This window comes from Nicotiana sylvestris, chromosome 8 (genome assembly GCF_000393655.2).
Source record: "Nicotiana sylvestris chromosome 8, ASM39365v2, whole genome shotgun sequence".
Classification (NCBI taxonomy): Eukaryota; Viridiplantae; Streptophyta; class Magnoliopsida; order Solanales; family Solanaceae; genus Nicotiana; species Nicotiana sylvestris.
Window position 1 is genome coordinate 148,040,278 of NC_091064.1, and position 23,938 is coordinate 148,064,215.

At 44.2% G+C, this 23,938-nt stretch overlaps 1 protein-coding gene across 1 annotated transcript; it reads left to right on the forward strand.

The window, feature by feature from the left end:
* Window positions 1-10,266: 10,266 nt before the first annotated feature.
* LOC138875817 (uncharacterized) lies at window positions 10,267-23,634 on the forward strand. The gene is made up of 2 exons (XM_070154688.1): window positions 10,267-10,408; window positions 22,958-23,634. Exons 1-2 carry the CDS (start codon window positions 10,267-10,269, stop codon window positions 23,632-23,634), a joined length of 819 nt encoding a protein of 272 aa, XP_070010789.1.
* Window positions 23,635-23,938: the final 304 nt, after the last annotated feature.

Below are 23,938 nucleotides of genomic sequence, written 5' to 3' on the forward strand. Positions count from 1 at the left end.
TGATATCTATATATAGCTAATTATCGCTAAAAGATAGTGCCTTATGAAAAATTCTCTAAAAAGAATAACATAATCAGTGACGGACCTAAAAATTTATACAAGCGGGTTCAATCAAACATCATTATAGTCAATTGTATAAATAGAGCAGTAGTGCACTGCTCTTTTTTGTTCATCAAATCACTTCAAAATGAAGTCATTTATCTATAAAAGAAAAGGTATGGGGAAATTTTAAGAAAATAACAAAGAAAATCTCGGCATTTTTTTAAAGTTTATCTATATAAATTAACAAATTTTATTCAAAAAATTTAGCAATTTTAAAAAGTTCTTAACCTACTTAAAAATCGTACTATAACTTTAAAAAGTTTAACATACAAAGTTGTTACAAATAAAAGACACGAAAAAAAGAAGTTATAACCAAAATTAATTTATACAAATTATTAAAGAAAAAGATATTTTATCCCAAACTAAAATTTTGAATATAACAAAAATTAACAATTTTAACATAAACTAAATTAAAAAATTACAAGTAGTTTCGATAAAGTACAAGAAATCAAAATGGGCATCTCCAACCATTCCCACATTTTCGGTCCCCAAAATGGGGATTTCCCCATTTTGGGGACAACTTACTCCAACCATTCCCCCATTTTCTTCCCCAAACTTTTTTATATTCTTCTCTCTCTTCTATATTATATTATTATCTTTCATTTCAATTTCATTTGTTAATTTCCATTAAACAAATTCCATCTTTTATTTTTATTAATTTGTAATTTCCATAATTAAAACAATTCTACAATAAAATTAACTTATAATTTTACATAAAAATAATAAATACACGAAAATTAATTTATCAAAATTATACACCAAAGTTAAGATATAATATTAATATTATAAAGACATTACATAAACATAATTAAGTATATATAAAGAGATAAATTAAAAAATTAAATAATAAAATAATAATAATAAATTGATGAATAGTAATGGGGGAGATGAATAGTGTACCCCATATTTGAGGGAACACTATTCATCCCCCATTTTGGGGACAAAAATGGGGAAGAATTGGAGCTAAATTTCCCCCAAAGTTTCTCCCATTATGGGAGATGGGGGCAAGGTTGGAGATGGCCTAACTGAACCCCCTCCCTACAAGGTGGTCCTTCCTCTAATAATGAACCTTTTTATGAGCGGTATAATCTGAATGACGAGGCAAGATTATTTACTAAAACTTTTTTGCAAGATCGAAAAGGAGGGGAAGAAAGAGAATTTTTTTAGGAGGATTCTCTCCTATTTTAGTTTGCAAAAAGGAAGGAGGGCCGGAAAGTTTAAGAGGTTTTTTCCCCCTATATTTAGTTTGCAAAAGGAAAGAGGAACTAAAAATTTACTAGTGAAAAGGTTATTTTTGGTTGAGCTCATTCCCTAAGGAGTTTCATTTTATTTCTTTGGGCAGGTGTTTACTTTGAAAATGATATTAACAATTATATTTTATTTTGTGGTTCTAAAAATATGTGATTTATTTTAATACTAGTTGTTAGGCAATAAATGCTAAGTGTAAGTAAAGAGAATAAGATAGCCAAACCAATATTGATGAAGGACTGGGGTCTCGAACTCAATGGAATCAAGGACCTCGGGTCCGATAATAGCAGTAAATGAAGAATAATGAGCGAAAAATAATAAAGCTGAAAGACAATGTTGAGCGTGAGAAAAGTAGAAAAATGTTCTATTGTATTCAATATTCATGTGTGTTACAAAATAACAAGGGTCCCCTTTATATAGGAGGGGAGAATTCCAACATAGTACATGTCTAATAATGACGAGGAAATTGTCACGACCCCAGTTCGCCCTGCGTGAACTATTGTGACGACACCTAGTATCTACAACTAGGTAATCCTAACAAATGCGGAAAAAGAACAATTTGCGGAAAGAAAATAATTAAAAACCGAGATAACAAAATAAAACAGTGTTTAAGATGTCGCCTGACATATAACAGTACAAGAATCTCAACCTAACACTCCCAAAATTCGGAACCCCATGAATCACAAGCTAAGAGATACATAAAAAGCTCTAACTCCAAGAATGTCTATCAAAAGAAAAATACAACAGGGCTATACTCGTACAGAAAATAGAAAGGGACTTCTCGGTCTGCGAACGCGACAGATATACCTTTAAGTCTCTACAAAAGCGACTCGCCTCAAGGATGATAAGACTGAGTGGAAGTACCTGGATCTGCACATGAAAAACATGCGCAAAAAGGGGCATGAGTACACCACAACGGTACTTAGTAAGTGCCAAGCCTAACCTCAGTCGGGTAGTGACGAGGAAGGTCAAGGCCCTACTGAGGTTAAATGAAATACAAGGTATAGCAGTATAGAATAAGATGGCATACTTAAGTGCAATAGTAAGATGTAACACAGGAGAGAAAGAGCATCAACAGCTACCACAAAGACAAAATAATCACAGAAGGTATACAGCTCAACACAGAGATAACAGCCGGGAATCTCCCAGGATACCGTCTTATAGTCCCAAATATAAATATCCGATGAATCTCCCGGGATATCGTCCCGTAGTCCAACTCATAATGCACGAGGATCTCCTGGAATACCGATCTGTAGTCCCAAATGTAATTACTCAGTACAGGGGGAATCTACCGGGTGCAGTCCCGTAGTTTCAATATAAAAGTGCAGGGGGATCTCCCGGAATACCGATCCGTAGTCCCAAAGTAAACATGCAGGGGGATCTCCCGGGATACCATCCCATAGTCCCAAAGTAAACACACAACAACAACACGAAGAATACACAATTCAATTCAAATTTCATACCAAGGTAAAACAGGTATTTCTATCCTAGCATGTTGCACATAATCCAAATAAGGCAGTTTGAGCAAGTAAAGCAATTAACTCAATTGGACATGCTTCCATAAGCTAACAACAGGCTTAAATTGCAAGTAATATAAACATGAAAAGGAAACACAATTATAATTACTTAATGAAAACCGGATTTTTCAACAATTAGCACAAGTACGCACTCGTCACCTCATATACAAGGCATTTCAAATATCAATAATACCAAATCCTAAGGGGAGTTTCTCCCCACATGGTTAGGCAAGCCACTTACCTCGAACCGACTCAAAGTCAACCCGAGACCACATTCTTGCCACGAGTACTCGACTCCAAATGGCCCAAATCTATTCAATTCAATTGCACAATGTAAATATAACTTCAAGTAACTGATTCCACAAATAAATTCTAAGCTAATAAACGAAATTAGGTAAAATGACCAAAACACACCCGGGCCCACATCTCGGAATTGGGTAAAAGTTACGGATTATGAACCCTCATTCACTCACGAGTCCAACCATACCAAAATTATCCAAACCCAATGTCAAATCCCCAATCAAAACTCGAAAATTAGGTTTTTGAACTTTTCCAAAATTTTTCCCAATTTCTCACCCCAAATCCGAAATTAGATGATGAATTCATGTTTAGATTAATGGGTTATAAGCAAAAAGGAGTTAAAAATTATTATCCGCAAGCTCCCTCCGAAATCTCTCCAAAATTCGTCTCCTACCGAGCTCCTAATTCAATTTTGTGATATGAACTCAAAACCCTCGATTTTGAAATTTAAATTCTGCCCAGACGCGTTCTTCTTCGCGAACGTGAGACACCAGTGGCGAATGCGATGCACAAAAATCCACTGGCCAGTCTTCCTCTTTCGCGAACGCGATGTCCAAGCCGCAAACGCGATGACCATCTTCCCTCCTCCTACAGCCTCGCGAACGCATAGGTATAAGACCCCCACAGCCTCGCGAACGCGGGAATACTTTTGCGAACGCGAAGCATTAAACCTTCACCAGCCCCAGCTCCTCTTCGCGAATGCGAGACCCTACTCGCGAACGCGAAGAAGGAAACCAGTACTGACTGCTACAATTTTTCTCTGCAATTCTCTATGTTCCAAAAATGACCCGTTGAGCATCCTAAATGCACCCGAGGCCTCCGGGACCTCAACCAAACATGCCAACCAATTCTAAAATATCATTCAAACTTGTTCCTATCCTCAGAATGCTCAAAACAACATCAAAACACCAATTTAACATCGGATTCAAGCCTAAGAACTCCAAAAACTCTCAAATTACGCTTTCGATCAAAAAGTCTATCAAACCTCGCTCGAATGACCTAAAATTTTGCAAGCACGTCATATTCAACAATACGGAGCTACTCCAACTTTTAGAATTCCATTTCGACCCCGATATCAAAATCTCACTATCGAACCGGAAACTTCAAAATTCAACTTTCGGCATTTCAAGTCTAAATAAGCTACGGACCTCCAAAACACAATCCAAACACGCTCCTAAGCCTGAAATCACCCAAAGGAGATAACAAAACCGATGGAATTCCATTCCGAGGCCGTCTTTACACTGCTCCAACCACGGTCCAAATTTTAAAGCTTAAGCTCTCATTTAGGGACTAAGTGTCCCAAAACACTCCGAAACTCAAAACCAAACATCCCAGCGAATCAAAATAGCAGAAACAAATATGGGATAAGCAGTTAATAGGGGATCAGGGTGTTAATTCTTAAAACAACCGGCAGGGTCATTACAGAAATGTTATTGGTACAACTGTATAATGGCCTAGTACGGATTTGTACTATTCTTGCAGACCTGGTCAGCTCTAACCACGTGTCCTTGGGAGCTTTTCTGCCTTTTCATGACAATCATGGATTTGTACTGCTCCGAGATTGACCATAGTGAACCTTCGATATGCTCCGTCAAGGAACGCACCTCGGGGTTACACTTTAAATTCTACTTTGAGCTTCTCGAGGTTAGGCGTGGAGTGCCACAGCAGCCCCAAAGTCGAACTCCCCGATTTTGGCCGTATACAAATAGTCCCCGCATTTCTTAGAATAAAATGATAAGAAACGATATTGAGTTCTTGCCTCTTCGATACCCCCATTCTAACGTCAGCCACGGGAGATCATTAAATTGGGTGACGGAAAAATTGTACAGAGGTCTTGTCAAACACGATTCTCGAAAAGCCCACAAACCGCTATTGGTCGCCCGTTCAACTCCTCCAATACACTTAGATGACTCTTATAAATACTTCAATTCCATGTCTTTTAAATCTTTACAACATCTTCAAATCTTCGAATCTTTGTTAATAGTTTCCTGTCTTCATCATTCTTCTGTGTTCACTTCTTCGTCAGCTTACTTTGAAATTTTGTTGTAACCATGACCAAAACATCTAAGATAGTACCTCAAAAAGAGGAATCCCCTTCTTCGTCATGCTCGACTAAAAGCAAAAAGATAGTGCCTCCTCGTATTGAGGAGTGTATTCCTGGGCCCTTCCAGACGTCCTCCGATTTCAAAATTGATAAACCTTCTTTGGTACCGGGCCGATGCGAGCCCATATCTTAGTACATTAATCTAATAACCGACATAGAGAAAGTGAAAATGGGTTGCCGCTGGGTATAGGCGGTACAAGTAGATATCCCTTCATCGAAAGAGGATATAAATACACATAGAGCTGGTTTCCTCGGCGTATATACGTATCCCTTTACCTTAGGTCCTGTAGATTCTTCTTCTCTACCGATAAACCCGGTGATCCTCGATTTTTGTCGACAATATCGAGTGACGTTTGGTCAAATTTATCCCTCTTTTTGGAGAATCATCTATTTGATTAGATATTTCTCGAACATGGTCAATGGGATGAATTTTGCCCTCGATCATCTGATTAGATTGTATAGCCCACGTCTCTATCAGGAGGGCCTAGTCAAACTATAGTGTTGATCTACCAAAGCATTTTTTGCCAGCATCGATGAAGATAAAGACCGGGGGTGGATGAGCCGCTTCGTTCGAGTCAGGACTTCGGACCTCATCCCTACCGGGAAGATGCCATTCCCTGAGGAATGGAATATGAGATGTAAGTGTCGTTACACCGAGCATGTTTTATCATTTGAATGTCCCATTTTCCTCTTTCGAACTAATTCCTTTCTTATTTGAATTGATTCTCTTCCAGTTACGTAGCCACCATGTAGTTCCCCGGCGCGGTCGAGGATCTTCTGGGCTGGGTTAAACTTTTAGACTCTACCTCCTCGTATGACAAGCGTGTTTGGCGTGATTTGGCCAAAACTCGATGGGAAGCCAAAAATCATGGTACGCCCTCACCATTGTCACTTCTAAATTCCTTATAAATAGATTTCTTGGCAGTTTGTTTGGCATTTTACGCTTGTGCAGGCCTCGGAGAAGCTATTTCAATGAGACCGCCTCCTTCTAGTGAAGAGGAGACCCAAAGACCCCCCAAAGATAGAAAGAGAAAGAAGGAGACGCCGACGGAGTCCCCGAAACCAAAGAGAGCTAAGGCTCGAAAGCCTAAGGCCGATGCAATGGTCCTCACTCCGGCAGTTTCTGAGAGTCTTCGTGCTGAAGACGAAGATGCTAATGGTTGCCCACTGGTACATAGGGCAAGACGAAGTGCTGATGCTTTGAAGGTTACCGGGCAGAAGACTGCCGAGTCAGATGTGGCCGATGCAGTCCCATTTCGTATTGAGGAGATCTTGGAGGAGGGTTTGGATGCAGTCCCAAAGCTGACCACTGAACGGGATACAACTTGTGCCAATGAGCACTTGGTTGGTGCATTCGGAGGATCCAGCTCTGAGGCCCTTCGAGGGCGAGAGGAAGCCCCGATAGAGGTTGATGTTATAGACGATCTTCAACCAGGCCCCGTCGTTTTCCCCGGGGCAAATACGAGATACTTAGAATAGGGAGACTCCCGATTTGGGGGTATCCCAAGGAGAGGATAACGCATTTGGAGATTTTTTTGCCGGTGTTGAAGAGGATGCTGATCTCCATGCCCCAGTCATTCCTCGAGGAGGCTGCGAAACTCCAAAAACAGGTGATTTTTGACATAACCTTTGTGCTTTGAGTTTTTACCTTTGTTTTTCTAACTTATTTCCTTCGTGCTATAGGTCACGATGCTGTACGACCAGGCCTTCTCCAAGTTAAGAGATGAACTGACTCATTGTGAGGAGGAGTTTGAGAAGCTTGCTTTGGAGTGAAAAGAGCTAAAAACTCTATACGCCCGGAGGGAGGAGGAACTGAACAGCCTTCGAGCAAGCTCGGAGAAAGTGCTCCAAGAGAGAGCCAACTTCATCGAGCAGGTAGTTCGGTATTCATGAGCTTGCCTTTTGTTTTCATAACTTGGTATTTATTACCTTGACTCGGCATTTGCAGATTAAGCAAAAGGATGCCCTAGCAGGGCAGCTTCGGGAAGAGATTGCAACCAAAGATGTCGAGATCCTTGAGCTGAAGCGGTACAAGGATAACATGTCCTCGGAGAGGGATACTCTCCGAGGGGATCTGGCCTCGACCCAAAGTCTTCTTCAAGGTGCTAAAGAGGAGGCTCACAAATTCAAGGCACTTCATGCTGAGTCGGCTGCCGCGTTATCCTGCGGTCGATGCACTCATATTCTCGTATCGGCAAGATGCTGCTGCAGTGAATACTCGAGCCAAAGAGATATCTGAAGAGGCCGAGCTCAAACTGGCTCACGCCCTTACACATGCTCGATTAAAAGCTCGGAGGCTGGCCTTTGAGGAAGTGCATGCCACGGGTTTCGATCTCTCTGCCGAGATCAAAGAAGGAAGGCCTTGGAAGAGGAGTCAGCAGCCCCGACTACTTCGGACGAGTGCTCTGTGAGTAGCTCGGGGAGTAGCAAAGATGAAGACTAGGCCACCTTTGCTCCTTTCACTTCTTCTTCTTTTGTATGTGGACTCCGCGTGGGAATTTTGTAAATGCACCTTTGTAAATATATTTTTGGAATGCAAAGGATTTTTTTGTTTAATGTTTTCAAAGTTTTGCTTTTTATTGTTCGTGCCAAAGTCAGGCTTCGAACTTGAATTTAACTCCTTCGAGCTCGGTCTTGGAGTAATAGAGACCTTTAAGATCGTGTTATTCTAGTTTCATCGCATACCTTCCCCAGGTCAGGTTGGTAAGGGATTAATTTGAACCCTCGATCCTTCGAACGCTGTGTGGTGACGTCATTCTTGTGACACCAGCGTGAAGTGACCGAAATGGCCCCGTTGGTACATTTTCCCAAAAAGTCATAATTGCTTTGTCAGAGCTGATTGGCTATCAAAGTTAATGAATAGTCGCTGCTCTTCTTATATATACTTGTTTTCCTTTCATTGAGGGCTTTGCGGCTTTGTGCAACTGCCTTTCTTTATAGAGTTCCTTTTTTTGTGCTAGTTCTAGTGTCGCATTAGATCAAAGCTTTCGCCTTAGTTTTCATCTTTCCTTTCTTGTTTTAAAGGAATCATGGCTACCACACCCAAGTCCGCTCACCAGAAAGGGGGAAGTCCCACCTCTGCTTCCCGCCCAGCCGGTGGTACAACTCCGGCGTTTGGCAAGCTAACTTCGAACTATTTTGTCTCGATGAGAGATTTAATGATAGAGAAACCTTTCAATGTTCCGGGCCATCGAGAGCATGCATCGAGGTTCATTCGATCAATAGAAGAGAGACACCTCAAGGTTGTGAGGAGAGACTGCAGATGGGGAGAAAAGGTGAGGCTGAAGATACCCTCATGGGAAGAGGATATTATGTCCCACGTAGAGGGGTTTTTGAACGTGTACACGTACCCTTTTATGTTGGGTCCTCTCGACCGACTTGTGCTCGAATTCCGTCGAAGATATCGAGTTACTTTGGCTCAGATCCATCCGTATTTCTGGCGGATCATATTGATGACGAGATTTTTCGCTGAAAAGGCCGAGCTCGAGTTCACTCTTAGCGACCTCATCAGATTGTATCAGCCTTTGCATCATCGAGGTCTAATTACACTGCGACGCCAATCCACCAAGCCCTTTATTGCCAGTGATGACGAAGATAGGGATCAAGGGTGGATGAGTCAGTTTGTTCGAGTGAGGACTATTGATATTATTCCTACGGAGTTCTTACCATTTCCCGAGAAATGGAATTTCAAGCGTAAGTGATATACTCTATTATTTTTGTTCTCGGTGGAGCCAAACTCCGTAAGGACGTTTTCTTTCCTTTTCCGCAGCGATTCCGTGGATGCCAAATGAGGTCCCAAATCTTGTGGTCTGGGCCCGCAAACTGGTGGCCTCTTCAACTTATGACGAGCGCAAATGGCGAGATTTGTCGAATGGCAAATGGGAGGCTAAGCACCATGGTATGTGCTATGTAGTCCTTCTCTCGAGGAGTACTTTCCTTTACGTACACTAATTTCTTTGTTGCAGGCATTGGTGAGTTCTCTAAGGTAAGACCGTCCCCTTTCGAGGAGGAGGAAGCACCTTCGATGTCTGAGATAGAGAAGGATAATAAAAGGAAAAGGTCATCGAAAGATGAGGATTCCTATAACAAAGCAGGATCCACCTGGGGGCACGAGGAAGACGTTGCCGCTAATGAAGATCTTATTTTTATCGACTGTTCTATGTATATCAATGCACCCGGAGAGGATGACTCTACATTTATGGCTCGAACTAGGAGGCCTTACGAGACTGTTGAGCATGCTGGGCTCGAGGCCCCTAGTCTCGAGGGAGGGATTCCACAAGAGAGGAAAGGCGAAGGTCCTTTATTACTTGGTTTGACAGCTGGTTCTCGAACGTCGGGAAGTACTCCAAGGGAAAGACTTTGATGTATTTCCGCCCAATCAGAGTGCCTTGGGTTGCTCTACCAGGGCCGATGAGACCGAGCCGGTAGATGCAAAATCGACCTTCGAGGAAGCTCAGCGACTCTGCTCTATGGTGAGTTTTGAAGTTTTTTCTAACTTCATACTTTCTCCCTTTTAACTGAACCTTCTTTTTCATAGGCCTTCGACAAGCTCAAGTCTGATCTACTTCACTGTGAGGCTAAGTTGCATAGAGCCTTGAATGGGGAGAAATCTCTCAGGCTTCTTTATGATAAGAAGATAAGAGAGCTGATACATCTTCGATCAGAGTTGAATCAAAGTCATGATTACGAGGACAACCTCAAGAAACATGTAACCTATATTTTAAGGGAATACAAGCTTTTCCTCCCATCTTCGGAAACTAACGTTTCAGTATCTCAGTTGCAGAGAAAGACAGAGATGTTGTAATGCCTTCAAGGTGAAGCCAACCAGGTTAATTCTGAATGCAACAAATTGAAGGCACAAATAGGTGCTCATGCTACGGCCAAAAGGAATGCTTTAGCTAAGGCCTCCCCCTCGAGATACAACTTCGTAATGCTCGAGAAAACCACTTGGTCCAGACGAGTAGAATTGCTAAGCTTGAAAAATATCTTTTGAAGATGAAGTTCAAAGTCGTGGACGCTCGAGCTGAAGCCGAAGAGGTCCGAGTGAAGGCTGATAAGAAGGTGGCCATCTATTTGAAGGATGCTGCTGAAGCTCGTATGAAGTTGAAGGGGGATTCCGATCGAGAGAGGAGAAGCAGTAAATATGCCCGATGCAGATCCCGAGGGAAACTCTCGAGGGGATTCATGGTAAGGGCTTCGATCTCTCGGAGGAGATAGAGCAGGCCAAGACGGATGAGTTCGACGTCAAGTTCCTCGTTTCCGATGCTGAAGACAACAAGAAGGAGGCTAGTGAGGGAGCTGGTCCCGAGGGAGCCGATGGAGACATAGTCCCCGAGGGGGGAAAGGCTAAGTTTCCGAGGGTAGGCTAGGTTTTTCTTTCCTGTTGTTTGTATAGGTCTCCCTGTGGGAGTGTTGTAAATGTATCTTTGTACCATTATTTATAATAAAAAAGGAACCCTTCGGTTTTCCCTTTATATAAATTTCCACATGCTTATGTATTTGTTTATGTTTTGAGTTTTGATGCTTGCTGATAATTAGTCTGATATGTTGGACTTTAAGATAAGAACCCTTAGGTTGTACTTGATGGGTAATTGATAGTAGTTGACCGTTTAGGGCTCAGTCCTCGAATCAAGTTTTGACTCGGGCTCATTAACCCTTAGGTTTTCAACATATTGGCCCTAAGGCTCTTTAGATCAGCCCTTAGGCTCTTAGGCTAGCCCTTAGGCTCTTTTTAGATTGGGTCGATGCGACCTCTAATATGGCTATAGTTTTCCCTTATTTTGGCTAAAGACTTTCTGAAGTTTTGATTATGCCTTGGCATGTTTTATGTTCGTCCGACTCTTCGACGACTCAAACAAGAACCTCGATTATGAGTCGATATATGACGACAGCTGAGTACCTCGGGAGGTTCGCTCGAAGGCTGAATTTTCGAAACCTTTTCATCGAAGGCTGATTATTTTCGAAGCCTTTCTATTGTTCTGAGATGATATTATCGAAGCTCCTTTGCTTATGCCGAGGGTAGCTTGATTAACCAGTTCTTTTCGAAGTATTCTCGAAGTATTTGAAGGCCTTTAGTTTTATGGCGGTAGTCGGACATCTTCGAGCCGCGTTAATTTGGCCGTAGACTTTTAGTTCGACCGTAGTCTTTATGTTTGGACATAGCCTTTAATCCCCGGGTGAGATGACCTCGGCGTCTATATCGAGGGTATGCCCTTTTAGGGGTCTTACAAGTTCAGATATATAGCCTTGGCCTTAATATCGGGGTCATGCCTTTTTAAAGTCTTATAAGTTTGGGCATGCCTCGTTGAGGTCTTAGGAATTCGAGTTTTCGATGGCTCGATAAGATGGCTGTCGATGACAGTCCCCGAGTGTTCGAGAGTTTTTGGCCCTTGAGCCGTCTTATGAGAAAGTAGTGAACTTCTTTGAGGCACAAAGTGTTTTGATAAGCAAAAAAGGCTTCCTCAATTACTTGATATATGCGTACATGTTTCTTTGCCTTTGGAAACTCGATTATTCTACATGGACACGGTTCATTTGAACGTTTGGCCCAATACAACATTCTCCTATCGAGGTCCTCCTAGGCATAGTTCGATTTCTTTGAAGAGGTGACCTCCCGGGGTGATGCCCCCCCCCCCCTATTTGAGGTTGTTCGAAGAGAAGCCTTGAATACTTGATGAGTTCTCCTTAGGTAGCATATGGATGTTGCCTTGTTAAAAACCTTGCCGTAAAACCCGTTTGGGATAAAACCCGATCTAGGGGAAAAAAGCGCAACGCATGCTTTAAAAACCGAGGTCTTCGAGCTGGAGGGTGCTTCAATTCCCCTCAATCTAACACCTGTAATAAGTTAGTATAAAACATAAATGAAAAGGGAGAGGGTTGTACCTTAGCAATGATAGCGTTTGAGCTTCGATACGTTTTAATTGCTTGCTCTGAGGACGCGGCATGGTCCTTTATTCACTTATTTGGGTGCAGCCGAGAATGTAGATTATGGTTGCTACTTGGCGCCAACAATGTATATTCGGGTGCTACGCGGCATGGGATGCACCTCGGGGTTTACACTTCAAATTCTACTTCGAGCTTCTTGAGGTTGGGTGTGGAGTGTCACAGTAGCCCCAAAGTCGAACTCCCCAATTTTGGCCGTATACAGTAGGAGAGGTATGGGAATTGGGATTAAGAAAAGTGAATTATTGCATCTCTATGCGATTCAAGACAAACCTTATGTCGTTGAGCTATTTGCTCAATTTTCCACCGGTTAAGTTAAAAGAATATGAAAAAAGATGTTTGAATTTTCATGTTCTTCTCACCTTCATTTATGTTAGAAGGAAAAGGAAACAAATTAAAAAAATTCCCCACGCTCTATTTTTCTCCCTTTTTCCACTTTCCTTTGTGGTTTCAAACCAAAAGCATTATGCTTTTACAGTAGTTAACTTATTAAACTCGATAATATGTATATTTCCTTCTTTCTTGGGTCGATTGACAAGTGAATTTGGAAAAGGAAATAAATAATTCTCTTCCAGTTCCTTAACTTTCCTTGAGGCAGCGCCATAAATTTTAGATAAAGCTACGCGGCACCTATATTTTAACCAAAGGTCTTTTAAAAAACAAAAAAAACGAAGATATTTTCACATACGATTTAGAAGCAGGAAAATTTGCTTCATTGTATAATCTTTTTTGAAATGCAAAGAGAATATAAAACATGAGTATAACTTAGTATTCTAATTATACAGGTGTATGAAGACGTTAGCAATGAATTAAAAAGTTTACAGGTACTTGTGATTTAAAATATGAGCGTGGTAGTTGGTACTATATCCTCTCATCAGCATCTTTTGTATCGATGACTATCAAGTTGAAATGCTTATATAGTATCTGAGTGACTCGCTATTGTTGTTTTATCTCAAGGATACAAATCGAAATTCTTTTAATTTATTCCTCTTTTAATTAACAAACAAAATGATGCAAGATGAATCATATTATTTTGGGAAAGTTACCTATCAGCATTGAATGTGATTGTCCAAACCCGCATCTTGGCCCTTGTAAATTACAGGAAATGCTCTACATGTGTTTGACGACCCATACATATTATTATATGTATTTAGTACTTCAATATGTGATTCTAGCATATAATTCTCTTGAACATGCTCCATTTTGCATGCTATATTGAAGTTGTGCAAAAGAGTGATAAAGCTGAGGAGAAGGGTCTGATGTTACAGCTTTTTAGATGCTTCTAGTGAGCATATGTAATGTCATGGGCGGCTTTCCAGCCGTGCCCCATGACCCCTTGGGCGCGCCCCGTGGCGTCCTAGCAAGCCTTCCAATGCCTAGCGCCACGGACGGCCCCGTGGTCTTGGTCGCGCCAAGTGACAAGCGCGCATGTGCCTCTGTCGCCCCACCGATATCCCTCGCCAGCGCCCAACCGCAGGCAGATGCCAACAGCGCCGCGCGCGCAGACAATGCCGCGCGCGCAGATCCTGATGCCAAAGACTATGCTGCCGACAACGGCCCTGTTTTCTGCCTTATAGCAAACTAAGTCTTTTTCATTGTAAATATAGAGTAGTTTTATTCCATGTAATTTCATTATGTTTCTCTAGCTTAATCAAGTCTAGTCTTGTAGCTTTGGATTATTTTTTTAAGCATTATTAAGGGGGACCAAACAATCAAAACTTTCTAGCAAGCAAACAATTCTCTGTACTGGTGTCTCTCCCCCTCGACACCGCATTTCCTTTCTGTAATAGCTTTCATTAATGCAATCAAGCTTTCTTTCATTCTCAATTCTCATTCCTGTTCTCTCAATTTCTCTTGACATTGGTTTTCCCGTACGGCACTGACAATCTAGTCTAGCGTACGGAGGGGACCTCAGTTGGCGGACAGCAACTGCACTGACATCAGTTGCTTAGCCTTACGTCGCCCTTCCAAGGAATCTCAGGAAGGCGCCGCGTAACAGTTGGTATCAGAGCCTAGGCTCGACATCGGACGAGGGAACGCATTGCCATTACCACCATTTCTGACCATGGTGAATCATGGGGACCGCATTGCGGCCCTTGAACAGACGGTTGACGGATTACTGCCCATCATGGATACGGTGCCTGAACTAAGAACCAGCCTAGGGCAAAGGTTGGATGACCTGGACCGCAGGGTGCTCCAGGCCGAAGTTGACATAGAAAACATCAGTCGTGACTCCGAGGGAGATCGGCAAACGGCAGCCACAGAGGCAGCCGAAATTTTTGGCAAATTCGAGGGACTCCAACAGGAGCGTGCCGAGGATTTAGCTTACAGGGCACAAGAGGCAGATAGGGTGACTGCCATGCAACAAACTATTGACGACTTGACAGACAAGCTCAATGTTGTCAATGCTGCCTTACAGGGCCTACTGCGAGGCGGTGGAAACCAGGTCGGGGGCGCTGCAAACCCCACCTCCGCGACACAAAAACTGAAAATTCCTGAGCCAAAGCCATACAGTGGAGCTAGGAATGCCAAGGAAGTGGAGAACTTCATTTTTGATGTCGAACAATATTTTGATGCTGTGGGGGGCCTAGAAGAAGCCAAGAAGGTAGCAACTGCTGCCATGTATCTTCAGGGTGATGCTAAACTCTGGTGGCGGGTGAAATACGAAGCCATCAAGGCCGGTGAAGATGCTCTCGAAACATGGGCAGAACTGAAGGCAGCCATCCGCCTACAATTCTTCCCCGAAAATGTTGAATACAATTCAAGGAGAAAGCTACGGGAGCTCCGTCAGACCAAATCTGTGCGGGACTACGTGCGGGAATTCTCCGCGCTCATGCTAAGCATACGCGACATGGGGGACAAAGACAAGCTCTTCACTTTCCTAGAAGGGCTGAAACCTTATGCCCGTATGGAGCTACAAAGGCAACGGGTAGATACCCTGCCCAAGGCGATCCAAGCAGCTGAATGCCTTGGGGACTATCAAATGGAAGCTCGGAAGGATAGGCCTCAACCGCCTACCCGAGCGGGATTCAAAGGGGGCCAGTCTAGCAATGGTGGCCCTAGCAGAAGTGGGGGAGATCGGAACTCAACCAAACCTAAGGCTCCCTCCACAGGCAGCAACAGTGCTGCATCTAACAACAATGATCGGGGGAGGAAGCCTCCTTCAGGGTGCCGTCATTGTGGCGGACCACATTGGAACAATGAGTGCCCACATGCACAGATGAATGCCCATCAGACTTTTGATGATGGGACGGATGACGATTCAGACGATGCGGATCAGACTGAACCCGTAGGTGCCTTCAATGCAATTGTTGGCTCCATTTCTGAGGCATTAGCATAGACTAGTGCTGGTATCCGTAAAAAGAAGGACCCATGTCCCGTCACCAAGAAAGGGAAAAAGAAGGCGGATGATGAGACTCCTCTTAAGCACGAGAGGACCTTAATGTTCGTTGAGATGAAGGTGAATGGCAAGCCCATTCGGGCCATGGTAGATACGGGTGCTACCCACAACTACTTAGCCTCGACTCAGGTGGAGCGCCTTGGTCTAGTCGTAGGGAAAGGTAGAGGCCGTGTCAAGGCTATCAACTCACCTCCCCAGCCAGTGGGTGGAATAGCCAAAGAAGTACCGATGAAGCTTGGCCCTTACGAAGGAAAATTCAACTTGCGCGTGGTGATCATAGATGACTTCGAGTTGATAGTTGGATTGGAATTCCTGAGGCAAACCAACACCATGCCTGTACCGTATGCTGACATGTTACTGATGATGGGAGCAAACGGGGCCAAGCCCTGCGTTATCCCGTGCATGCCCATGAAGATGGCCGTTGAAAACATCTCGGCCTTGCAGTTGAAGAAGGGGGTCAAAAGAAACGAACCTACGTTCCTGGCAACCCTCTGCATCGAAGATGTAGAATGCTCCTCGGGTCCCATTCCTGAACCCGTGAAGGAGCTACTACTAGAGTTTGAAGATGTCATGCCACAAGACATGCCAAAGCGACTACCGCCTAGGCGCACTGTGGATCATGAAATTGAGCTGGTGCCGGGCGCGAAGCCACCTGCCCGGGCGCCTTACAGAATGTCACAACCCGAACTCACCGAACTTCGGAGACAATTGACGGAAATGCTAGACACAGGGATTATCGTGCCCTCCAAATCCCCATACGGGTCCCCTGTGCTATTCCAAAAGAAACATGATGGTAGTCTACGACTCTGTGTGGACTATCGGGCTCTAAACAAAATTACTGTGAAGAACAAGTACCCTATTCCGTTAATGGCAGACTTGTTCGATAGACTGGGTGGTGCGACAGTGTTCACCAAAATAGACCTGAAGACAGGTTATTGGCAAGTTCGGATTGCAGAGGGTGATGAGCACAAGACGACCTGTGTGACAAGATATGGGTCGTACGATTTCCTAGTTATGCCATTCGGCTTGACTAACGCCCCAGCTACATTTTGCACTTTGATGAACCAAGTCTTCCGGGAGTACATTGATGAATTCGTGGTGGTCTACTTGGATGACATTGTGGTATATAGCCAAACATTGGAGGAACACCTGATGCACTTGCGGAAGGTCCTAGCTCGATTGCGGGAGCATGAACTATATGCGAAGCTATCTAAGTGCTCCTTTGCTCAAAAGCAAATTGACTTCCTCGGACATGTCATTGGGGAAGGGCGGATCAAGATGGACCAGCAGAAGATTCAGGCAATCACAGATTGGCCGCCACCTAAGGATATCCACGCCTTGAGGGCGTTCCTTGGTCTATGCAATTTCTATCGGCGATTCGTGAAAAACTACTCCCTCATTGCAGTACCATTGACAGAACTCCTCAAGAAGATCACGCCTTGGGAATGGGGACCCAAGCGAGCGGAGGCCTTTAACGCATTGAAAGCGGCTATGTCTAGTAGCCCCGTCTTGGCCCTTCCTGATCTGGCCAAGCCATTCGAAGTACAAACAGATGCATCTGACTATGCCCTCGGTGGCGTCTTGCTACAAGAAGGGCATCCTGTGGCGTACGAGAGCCGGAAGCTAAAAGATGCAGAGCGGCGCTATGCCGCCCATGAGAAAGAATTATTGGCTGTCGTCCACTGCTTGCGCCTCTGGAGGCACTATCTGCTGGGAACCCCGTTCGTGGTCAAGACAGACAACACAGCTGTTAGCCATTTCATGACCCAGCCGAAGTTGAATGGTCGACAGGCCAGGTGGCAGGAACTCCTAGCTGAATTCCACTTCAACCTGGAATACCGAAGTGGGAAGACCAATCATGTTGCTGATGCGCTCAGTCGGAGAGCTGATCTAGCATCAGTGTGCTTACTCGCCACCCTAAGGGGGAGCGAGGTAGCCACCTCCATCAAGGACCAGATACAAGATCTACTCATCAAAGATCCTGCTTCACAGTATTTGGTTGATTTGGTAGGACAAGGCAAGACTCGCCAGTTCTACATGGAAGATGGTTTTCTGAAAGTGAAAGGGAACCGACTTTATGTTCCTAAAGGAGGAGATCTACGAAGGACTCTTCTAGCGGAATGTCATGATACTCTGTGGGCCGGCCATCCCGGTGAAGAACGCACCATGGCGTTACTTCGCCGTGCATATTATTGGCCTCAAATGGCCGATGACGTTGCTCAGTATGTGAAGACTTGTCTAGTATGCCAGAAGGACAAGTCAGACCGCTTAACACAGGCGGGACTCTTGGAACCACTAGCTGTCCCAAAGAGACCTTGGGAAAGTGTTTCCCTGGATTTCATCACCGGATTGCCCAAGGTCGGAGATCTAACAACTATCTTGGTTGTGGTAGATCGGTTTTCCAAATATGCTACCTTTATTGCTGCCCCACAATATATATCAGCAGAAGATACAGCTCGACTCTTCTTCTCTCATGTCGTCAAATATTGGGGCCTACCCAAAGATATTGTTAGTGATCGTGACTCACGCTTCACTAGCAACTTTTGGACCCAACTCTTTAAGTGTCTTGGGTCGAAGCTGAATCACAGCTCAAGTTTTCATCCGCAATCTGATGGCCAGACGGAGCGGTTCAATGGTATGTTGGAGGAATATTTGCGTCATTTTGTAACCGGATCGCAGAAGAATTGGGTGAAGCTTCTGGATGCTGCTCAACTGTGTTTCAATTCACAAAAGAGCTCTAGTACAAACAAAAGCGCTTTTGAAATTGTTACCGGACAGCAACCGCTACTCCCACACACCGTCAATGCACCAAATATGTCTAAATCTCCTCGAGCTGCTAGCTTCTCTAAAGAGTGGAAGCAAAATTTGGAGATAGTGCGGAGCTATCTTGTCAAGGCTCAAAAGCGGATGAAGAGGCATGCTGATCAGAATCGTCGCTTTGTTGAATACCAAGTAGGAGACAAAGTGATGGTCAAAATTCCAAAACGTTACTTATTTGCAGGGGTCCATGACCCTCGCCTATTGCAAAAATATATTGGACCCTTGTCCATTGAAAGGCGTATTGGGAAAGTTGCATACCGGGTGGATACCCCAGCTTGGTGGAAAATTCATCCTGTTTTTCATGTCAGCCTCCTGAAACCTTTTCGGGAAGATACAGAGGATCCTTCAAGGAGCCAGCTCACAATACCCAGTATTCGAGGGCCCAATTCAACCGGGAAAAGGCGTGTTGAAGCTATCCTTGATGATAGAGTGATTCATGCCTCAAGGAAAGATCACCAGGAGTTCTTGGTGAAATGGCAGGGCTGTGATACAGAGGAGAACACTTGGGAGAGGGGAACAAACCTCAAAGCCTACAAGAGCCTAATTGAAGATTATCTTGCAAGTAAGGCGCCGAGGACGTCGCCAACTCAGGTGGGGGAGAATGTCATGGGCGGCTTTCCAGCCGTGCCCCATGACCCCTTGGGCGCGCCCCGTGGCGTCCTAGCAAGCCTTCCAATGCCTAGCGCCACGGACGGCCCCGTGGTCTTGGTCGCGCCAAGTGACAAGCGCGCATGTGCCTCTGTCGCCCCACCGATATCCCTCGCCAGCGCCCAACCGCAGGCAGATGCCAACAGCGCCGCGCGCGCAGACAATGCCGCGCGCGCAGATCCTGATGCCAAAGACTATGCTGCCGACAACGGCCCTGTTTTCTGCCTTATAGCAAACTAAGTCTTTTTCATTGTAAATATAGAGTAGTTTTATTCCATGTAATTTCATTATGTTTCTCTAGCTTAATCAAGTCTAGTCTTGTAGCTTTGGATTATTTTTTTTAAGCATTATTAAGGGGGACCAAACAATCAAAACTTTCTAGCAAGCAAACAATTCTCTGTACTGGTGTCTCTCCCCCTCGACACCGCATTTCCTTTCTGTAATAGCTTTCATTAATGCAATCAAGCTTTCTTTCATTCTCAATTCTCATTCCTGTTCTCTCAATTTCTCTTGACATTGGTTTTCCCGTACGGCACTGACAATCTAGTCTAGCGTACGGAGGGGACCTCAGTTGGCGGACAGCAACTGCACTGACATCAGTTGCTTAGCCTTACGTCGCCCTTCCAAGGAATCTCAGGAAGGCGCCGCGTAACAGTAACTATGTACGTATATATGGAAATTGTGTCGATATATCTTTCTTGTTAAGAAAGCTGACATTTTAATTGTACTACTATAGCTATCACTAGCCTTCCTATTCTTGTGGATAAGTTCGTCGGGATGGTTCATTTTAATGTACTCGATTTTGAGTGATACTCTATTCTCATGCCATGTCATTATATTTTGGATAAATAATGATTACACACCAATTTCTTTTGTTGTGTGTTTACCCTCAAAATCGGATAACAATTGAATTTGCAAATGGTTTTAAGGATACGTGGATTAAATTGATAAAAGCGATAAATTAAATTGCAATTGAAATAAAGTATGATAAAGTAAATTCAAACCACACGAATTGAACAGTCACAACCTTGAGAGGTGAGCCATCCTTGAACATAATGCATTTCGACCAATGTCAAGACACATTTGTACAAGAACTTTAAAGAGAAAAAAGCAGTATATTGCTTCTGAATGCATGTAACAATGTCTTTTACAAATAATCAGACCCCTTTTTATAGTAGGGGAGTCCTATTTTGGGTACAATTCTATAAAAGGTAAAAACTCCCGATTTGCTGATTCCTTATTGATACGTGCCGAGATTCCCGCCGTAATACTCGACCGGTCACGAGTATTTCAACCTTTGTTATTTCAGTCTTCTGTTGGTTACACTGACAATGTTTCCTCAAGCTCGTTCGGGGTCAGGGTCGATTCCAGAATCATGGATCCAATATTCTCGAGGACGGACATTCTAACCTTGTGTTCTGGTACGATTGGACTCAGGGTCGATCTCCAACCCTTCATGTTCCGAGCCCGATCTATCGTGTAGTAGACGATCCCGATTTTGACTGTATACAGATAGTCCCCTCATTTTTCGGAGAGTAAATGATGAGAAACGATATGAGCTGTCGATTCTCATCTCGGTACTCTACGTTAGAAACGTCAAAATGAACGAAAGGTCGCATCAGTCACGTCTTAATGGTATTAAATTCTTGTCGGCCACCCCTGGATTTGAACCGCCGTTTGAAAGCTATAAATACCTTCTTTTTCATTCATTCAAACTTTACATTCAAACCTTCTCACTTTTCTTCCTCTGAAATTTCCAAATTTTCTATCACTTATATCCTGATTTCTTGAGATCTTTATAAGAACTTTCACTTGTCTTCATTCCAAACCACCTTTCACCTTTTACCCTCCATTTAAAAGAAATTTGCGAAGACTTCAAAAATGGTCCCCCAAAAAGAAAACGCTTCTACTTCATGGTTGGCCGGCGAGGAACCAGCGGCAGAACCTCCTCTTAGCACGTTCATTCCTGGTGGGTGCTTGATGACTGCCGATTTTAAAGTTGAAAAACCTCACCCATACCGGGCCGGAGTGAGAAGGTCTCCAGGTACATCTGTTCGATCACTGAAGAAATTCTTTCCACGGTTAAAAAGGATAGTAACTGGGTTGGCAAAGACGTGGTGGTTCCCGAGCCCGATGAAGAGATCACTACCCACGTCGAGGGATACATAAGTGTTTACACTTATCCCTTTACTATGGGTACGTTGGACCCGGTAATCATCCATTTCTTCAAAAGGTATAAGGTGTGCCTTGGTCAGATCCACCCTTCATTCTAGAGAATCGTCATCCTTCTCCAATTTTTTGTGAGCAAGATCGACGGTTACTCGTTCATTGTTGACCACCTACTGCGCCTATACAGTTGCTAGTTCTTTCAGGGGGGACTGATCAAACTCGTGCGCCGGAGTGAGGACCGAGGTTGTCTCAGCCGTTTTGCCCGAGTGAGGACCTCGGATTTGATCCCATCAGAGTTTATGTCGTTCCCCGAGAAGTGGAACACAAAACGTAAGTAAATTTGTTTTTTCCAAAATTTCATTATACTCTTCTCTCCTTCTTTCTCATCGGTGCTCGGTGGTAGTGCAGCTATTACTCGGGTCTTGAATGCACTCCCTCGACTCAAGGAGTGGGTCGAGGGCCTCATGTCCCAAAAGCCATATTCCGAGCGTGCATGGCACGAACTCTCGAATGTCCGGTGGGAGGCCCGTTCCCACGGTGAGTTCCTTTCTTGGGTGAATAATATTTGGGTTTCCTTTGTGTTGATTGAGTTCATACTCATTTCGTTTCCCTTCGTAGGTCTTTCCAAGGATGTAGTAATGAGGCCTCTATCTGGTGACGAAGTCCTTCCGAGTCCCCTACTCTAAGACAAGGTGAGGAGAAGAAGAGAAAAAGGGTTTGGAAAAGAAGAAAACAAAGATAAGGCTGGTGCGCAAATCTAAGGATAGCATCAGCGCTCGAGCGCCCACTTCGGACTCACTTCACCTGCTGAGGGACAAGTCAGAAGAAGAAGCCTCTAAACTGGTGTCCCACGTACAGTCAGGGTTCAAGGTACGAGGGGCCTCCGAGTCAGAGAGAGAGGTAAGGCTGATCTGCCTCGAGCTAGGGAGGCCGACGAGGAGGTCGTGGTTGGGCCAATGTCGAGGCCGTGTCGAGGCCAATGTGGAGGTCATGGTCGAGGCCAATATGGAGGCCGTGATCAGGGCCTCTCGGGATGAGGGTAGAGCCTCGAAGGATGTACTCGGTATAATAGACACCACCGATTCACTTTCATTCACTGAGTCTATGATAAACGAGGCTCAGGCAGTGAAACCTCGCCCTATCGAGAGGGGCCATAGAGCAGACGACCCTTTCCGTGATTTTTTGATGGCGTGGATTCTACCGCCATAGAAGACGTCACCGGATTGGGTGACTTAGAGGTGCCGAGGAAGAGTACATCTTCGGGAACAAGCGGGCCTTCCTCAAGCCCAAAATTAATCAACCGGTTCCCAGCTCCAAGTGTGGATCCTGACCGGAAGCAATCGATCATTATCTCAATTCCAAAGGATGCCTGGGTCCTTTCACCCCCCATAGGGGTGGCCAGTTACCTTCGATGCTTGGTGACCGAGGAGGATCAAGCCAAGATGAACGAGGTGGAGGTGTCCTGCCTATTCAATGAAGCTCAACAGGCGTTAAACTGGGTAACTTCAGATACCTCTTGATGATTTCTAGTTTGTACTTAGATTAGTTTGTATATGATCATAACTTCTTTCTTTATATTTGTAGGCCTCAGTACTTCATCATGAGACTTTTCTTCGATATAGGGAAGAGCTAACCCAGTATGAGGCCGAGTTCGAGGTCTCACTGAGAAGAGAGATGCTTACAAACTTCTTAGTGAGCAAAGTGAAGGGGAGGCTAAGAGCCTCCAAGCTTTGCGAGATGTGGCTAAGAAGGAGCATGCCGACCTGGTCGAGCAAGTAAGACAATTATTTGAGGTTAGTGACAATGATTCAGACACGGTGACTAACGGTCCGAACCCGCAGGTCCAACAGAAGCTTGATCAGATCAAGCATCTCCGGGTAGAGGCAGATGCGGTGAAGGCAGAGGCTGAAGAATGGAAAAGCAACATGGACCGCTTGGCCTCAGAAAAGGAGACTGCCTGGGCATCATTAGCTTCGACTAAGTTCCATCTTCGAGATCTAAAGGAAAAGGCCTTGGTGCAGGCCAAAAAGATCGAAGAGCTCCAGTCTCAGCAAAATTCGGCTATCTCCGATCGAGAAAATCTGGCCAAGGAGCTTGAGACGGCTAAGCCGAAGGCCAAGGTGGTTAAAATTGATGCCAATGAGATGGTGGCTTATAAGGCCAATGCCGAGGCGGCTCAGGTTCGAGCAAAGGATATCATCGAGTACGCAAAGCGGCAATCTCGAAGGGAGGCCCTCGAGGAAATTCATGCTCGGGATTTTGACTTATCGGCTGAGATTGAGAGTGCCAAGGATGATGAAGATTTTAAGGATTTGGGCGAGTCCGAGGGTGGGGGAGACCCCGAGGATGATAAGGTGGCCCCCGGCGAAGACCAGGCCACTTAGGTTTTTGGAAAATGCTTTTGTTTTTGTTTTTTGTATTACCTTTTGGTTGAGGCCATTTGGACTTTGTATAAATTTGTATCGAGGCCGTTTTGGCCCTTGTAAATTTTTTGTGATATGTATAAAAAAAGCTTTTTTTTCGCTTCAGCAATTTCTGAGTTTTTTTCCTTTGCTTTGCCATTTATATTTGCAAAGATTAAAATGCTTTAGCATGAAATAGTTAGGCTATGCCCGGAGGTTCGAACAAGTATTGCCTTCAACATTATTTTATTTTTAAGGCATTGTGGGGGTTCGGTGTAACCAAAAT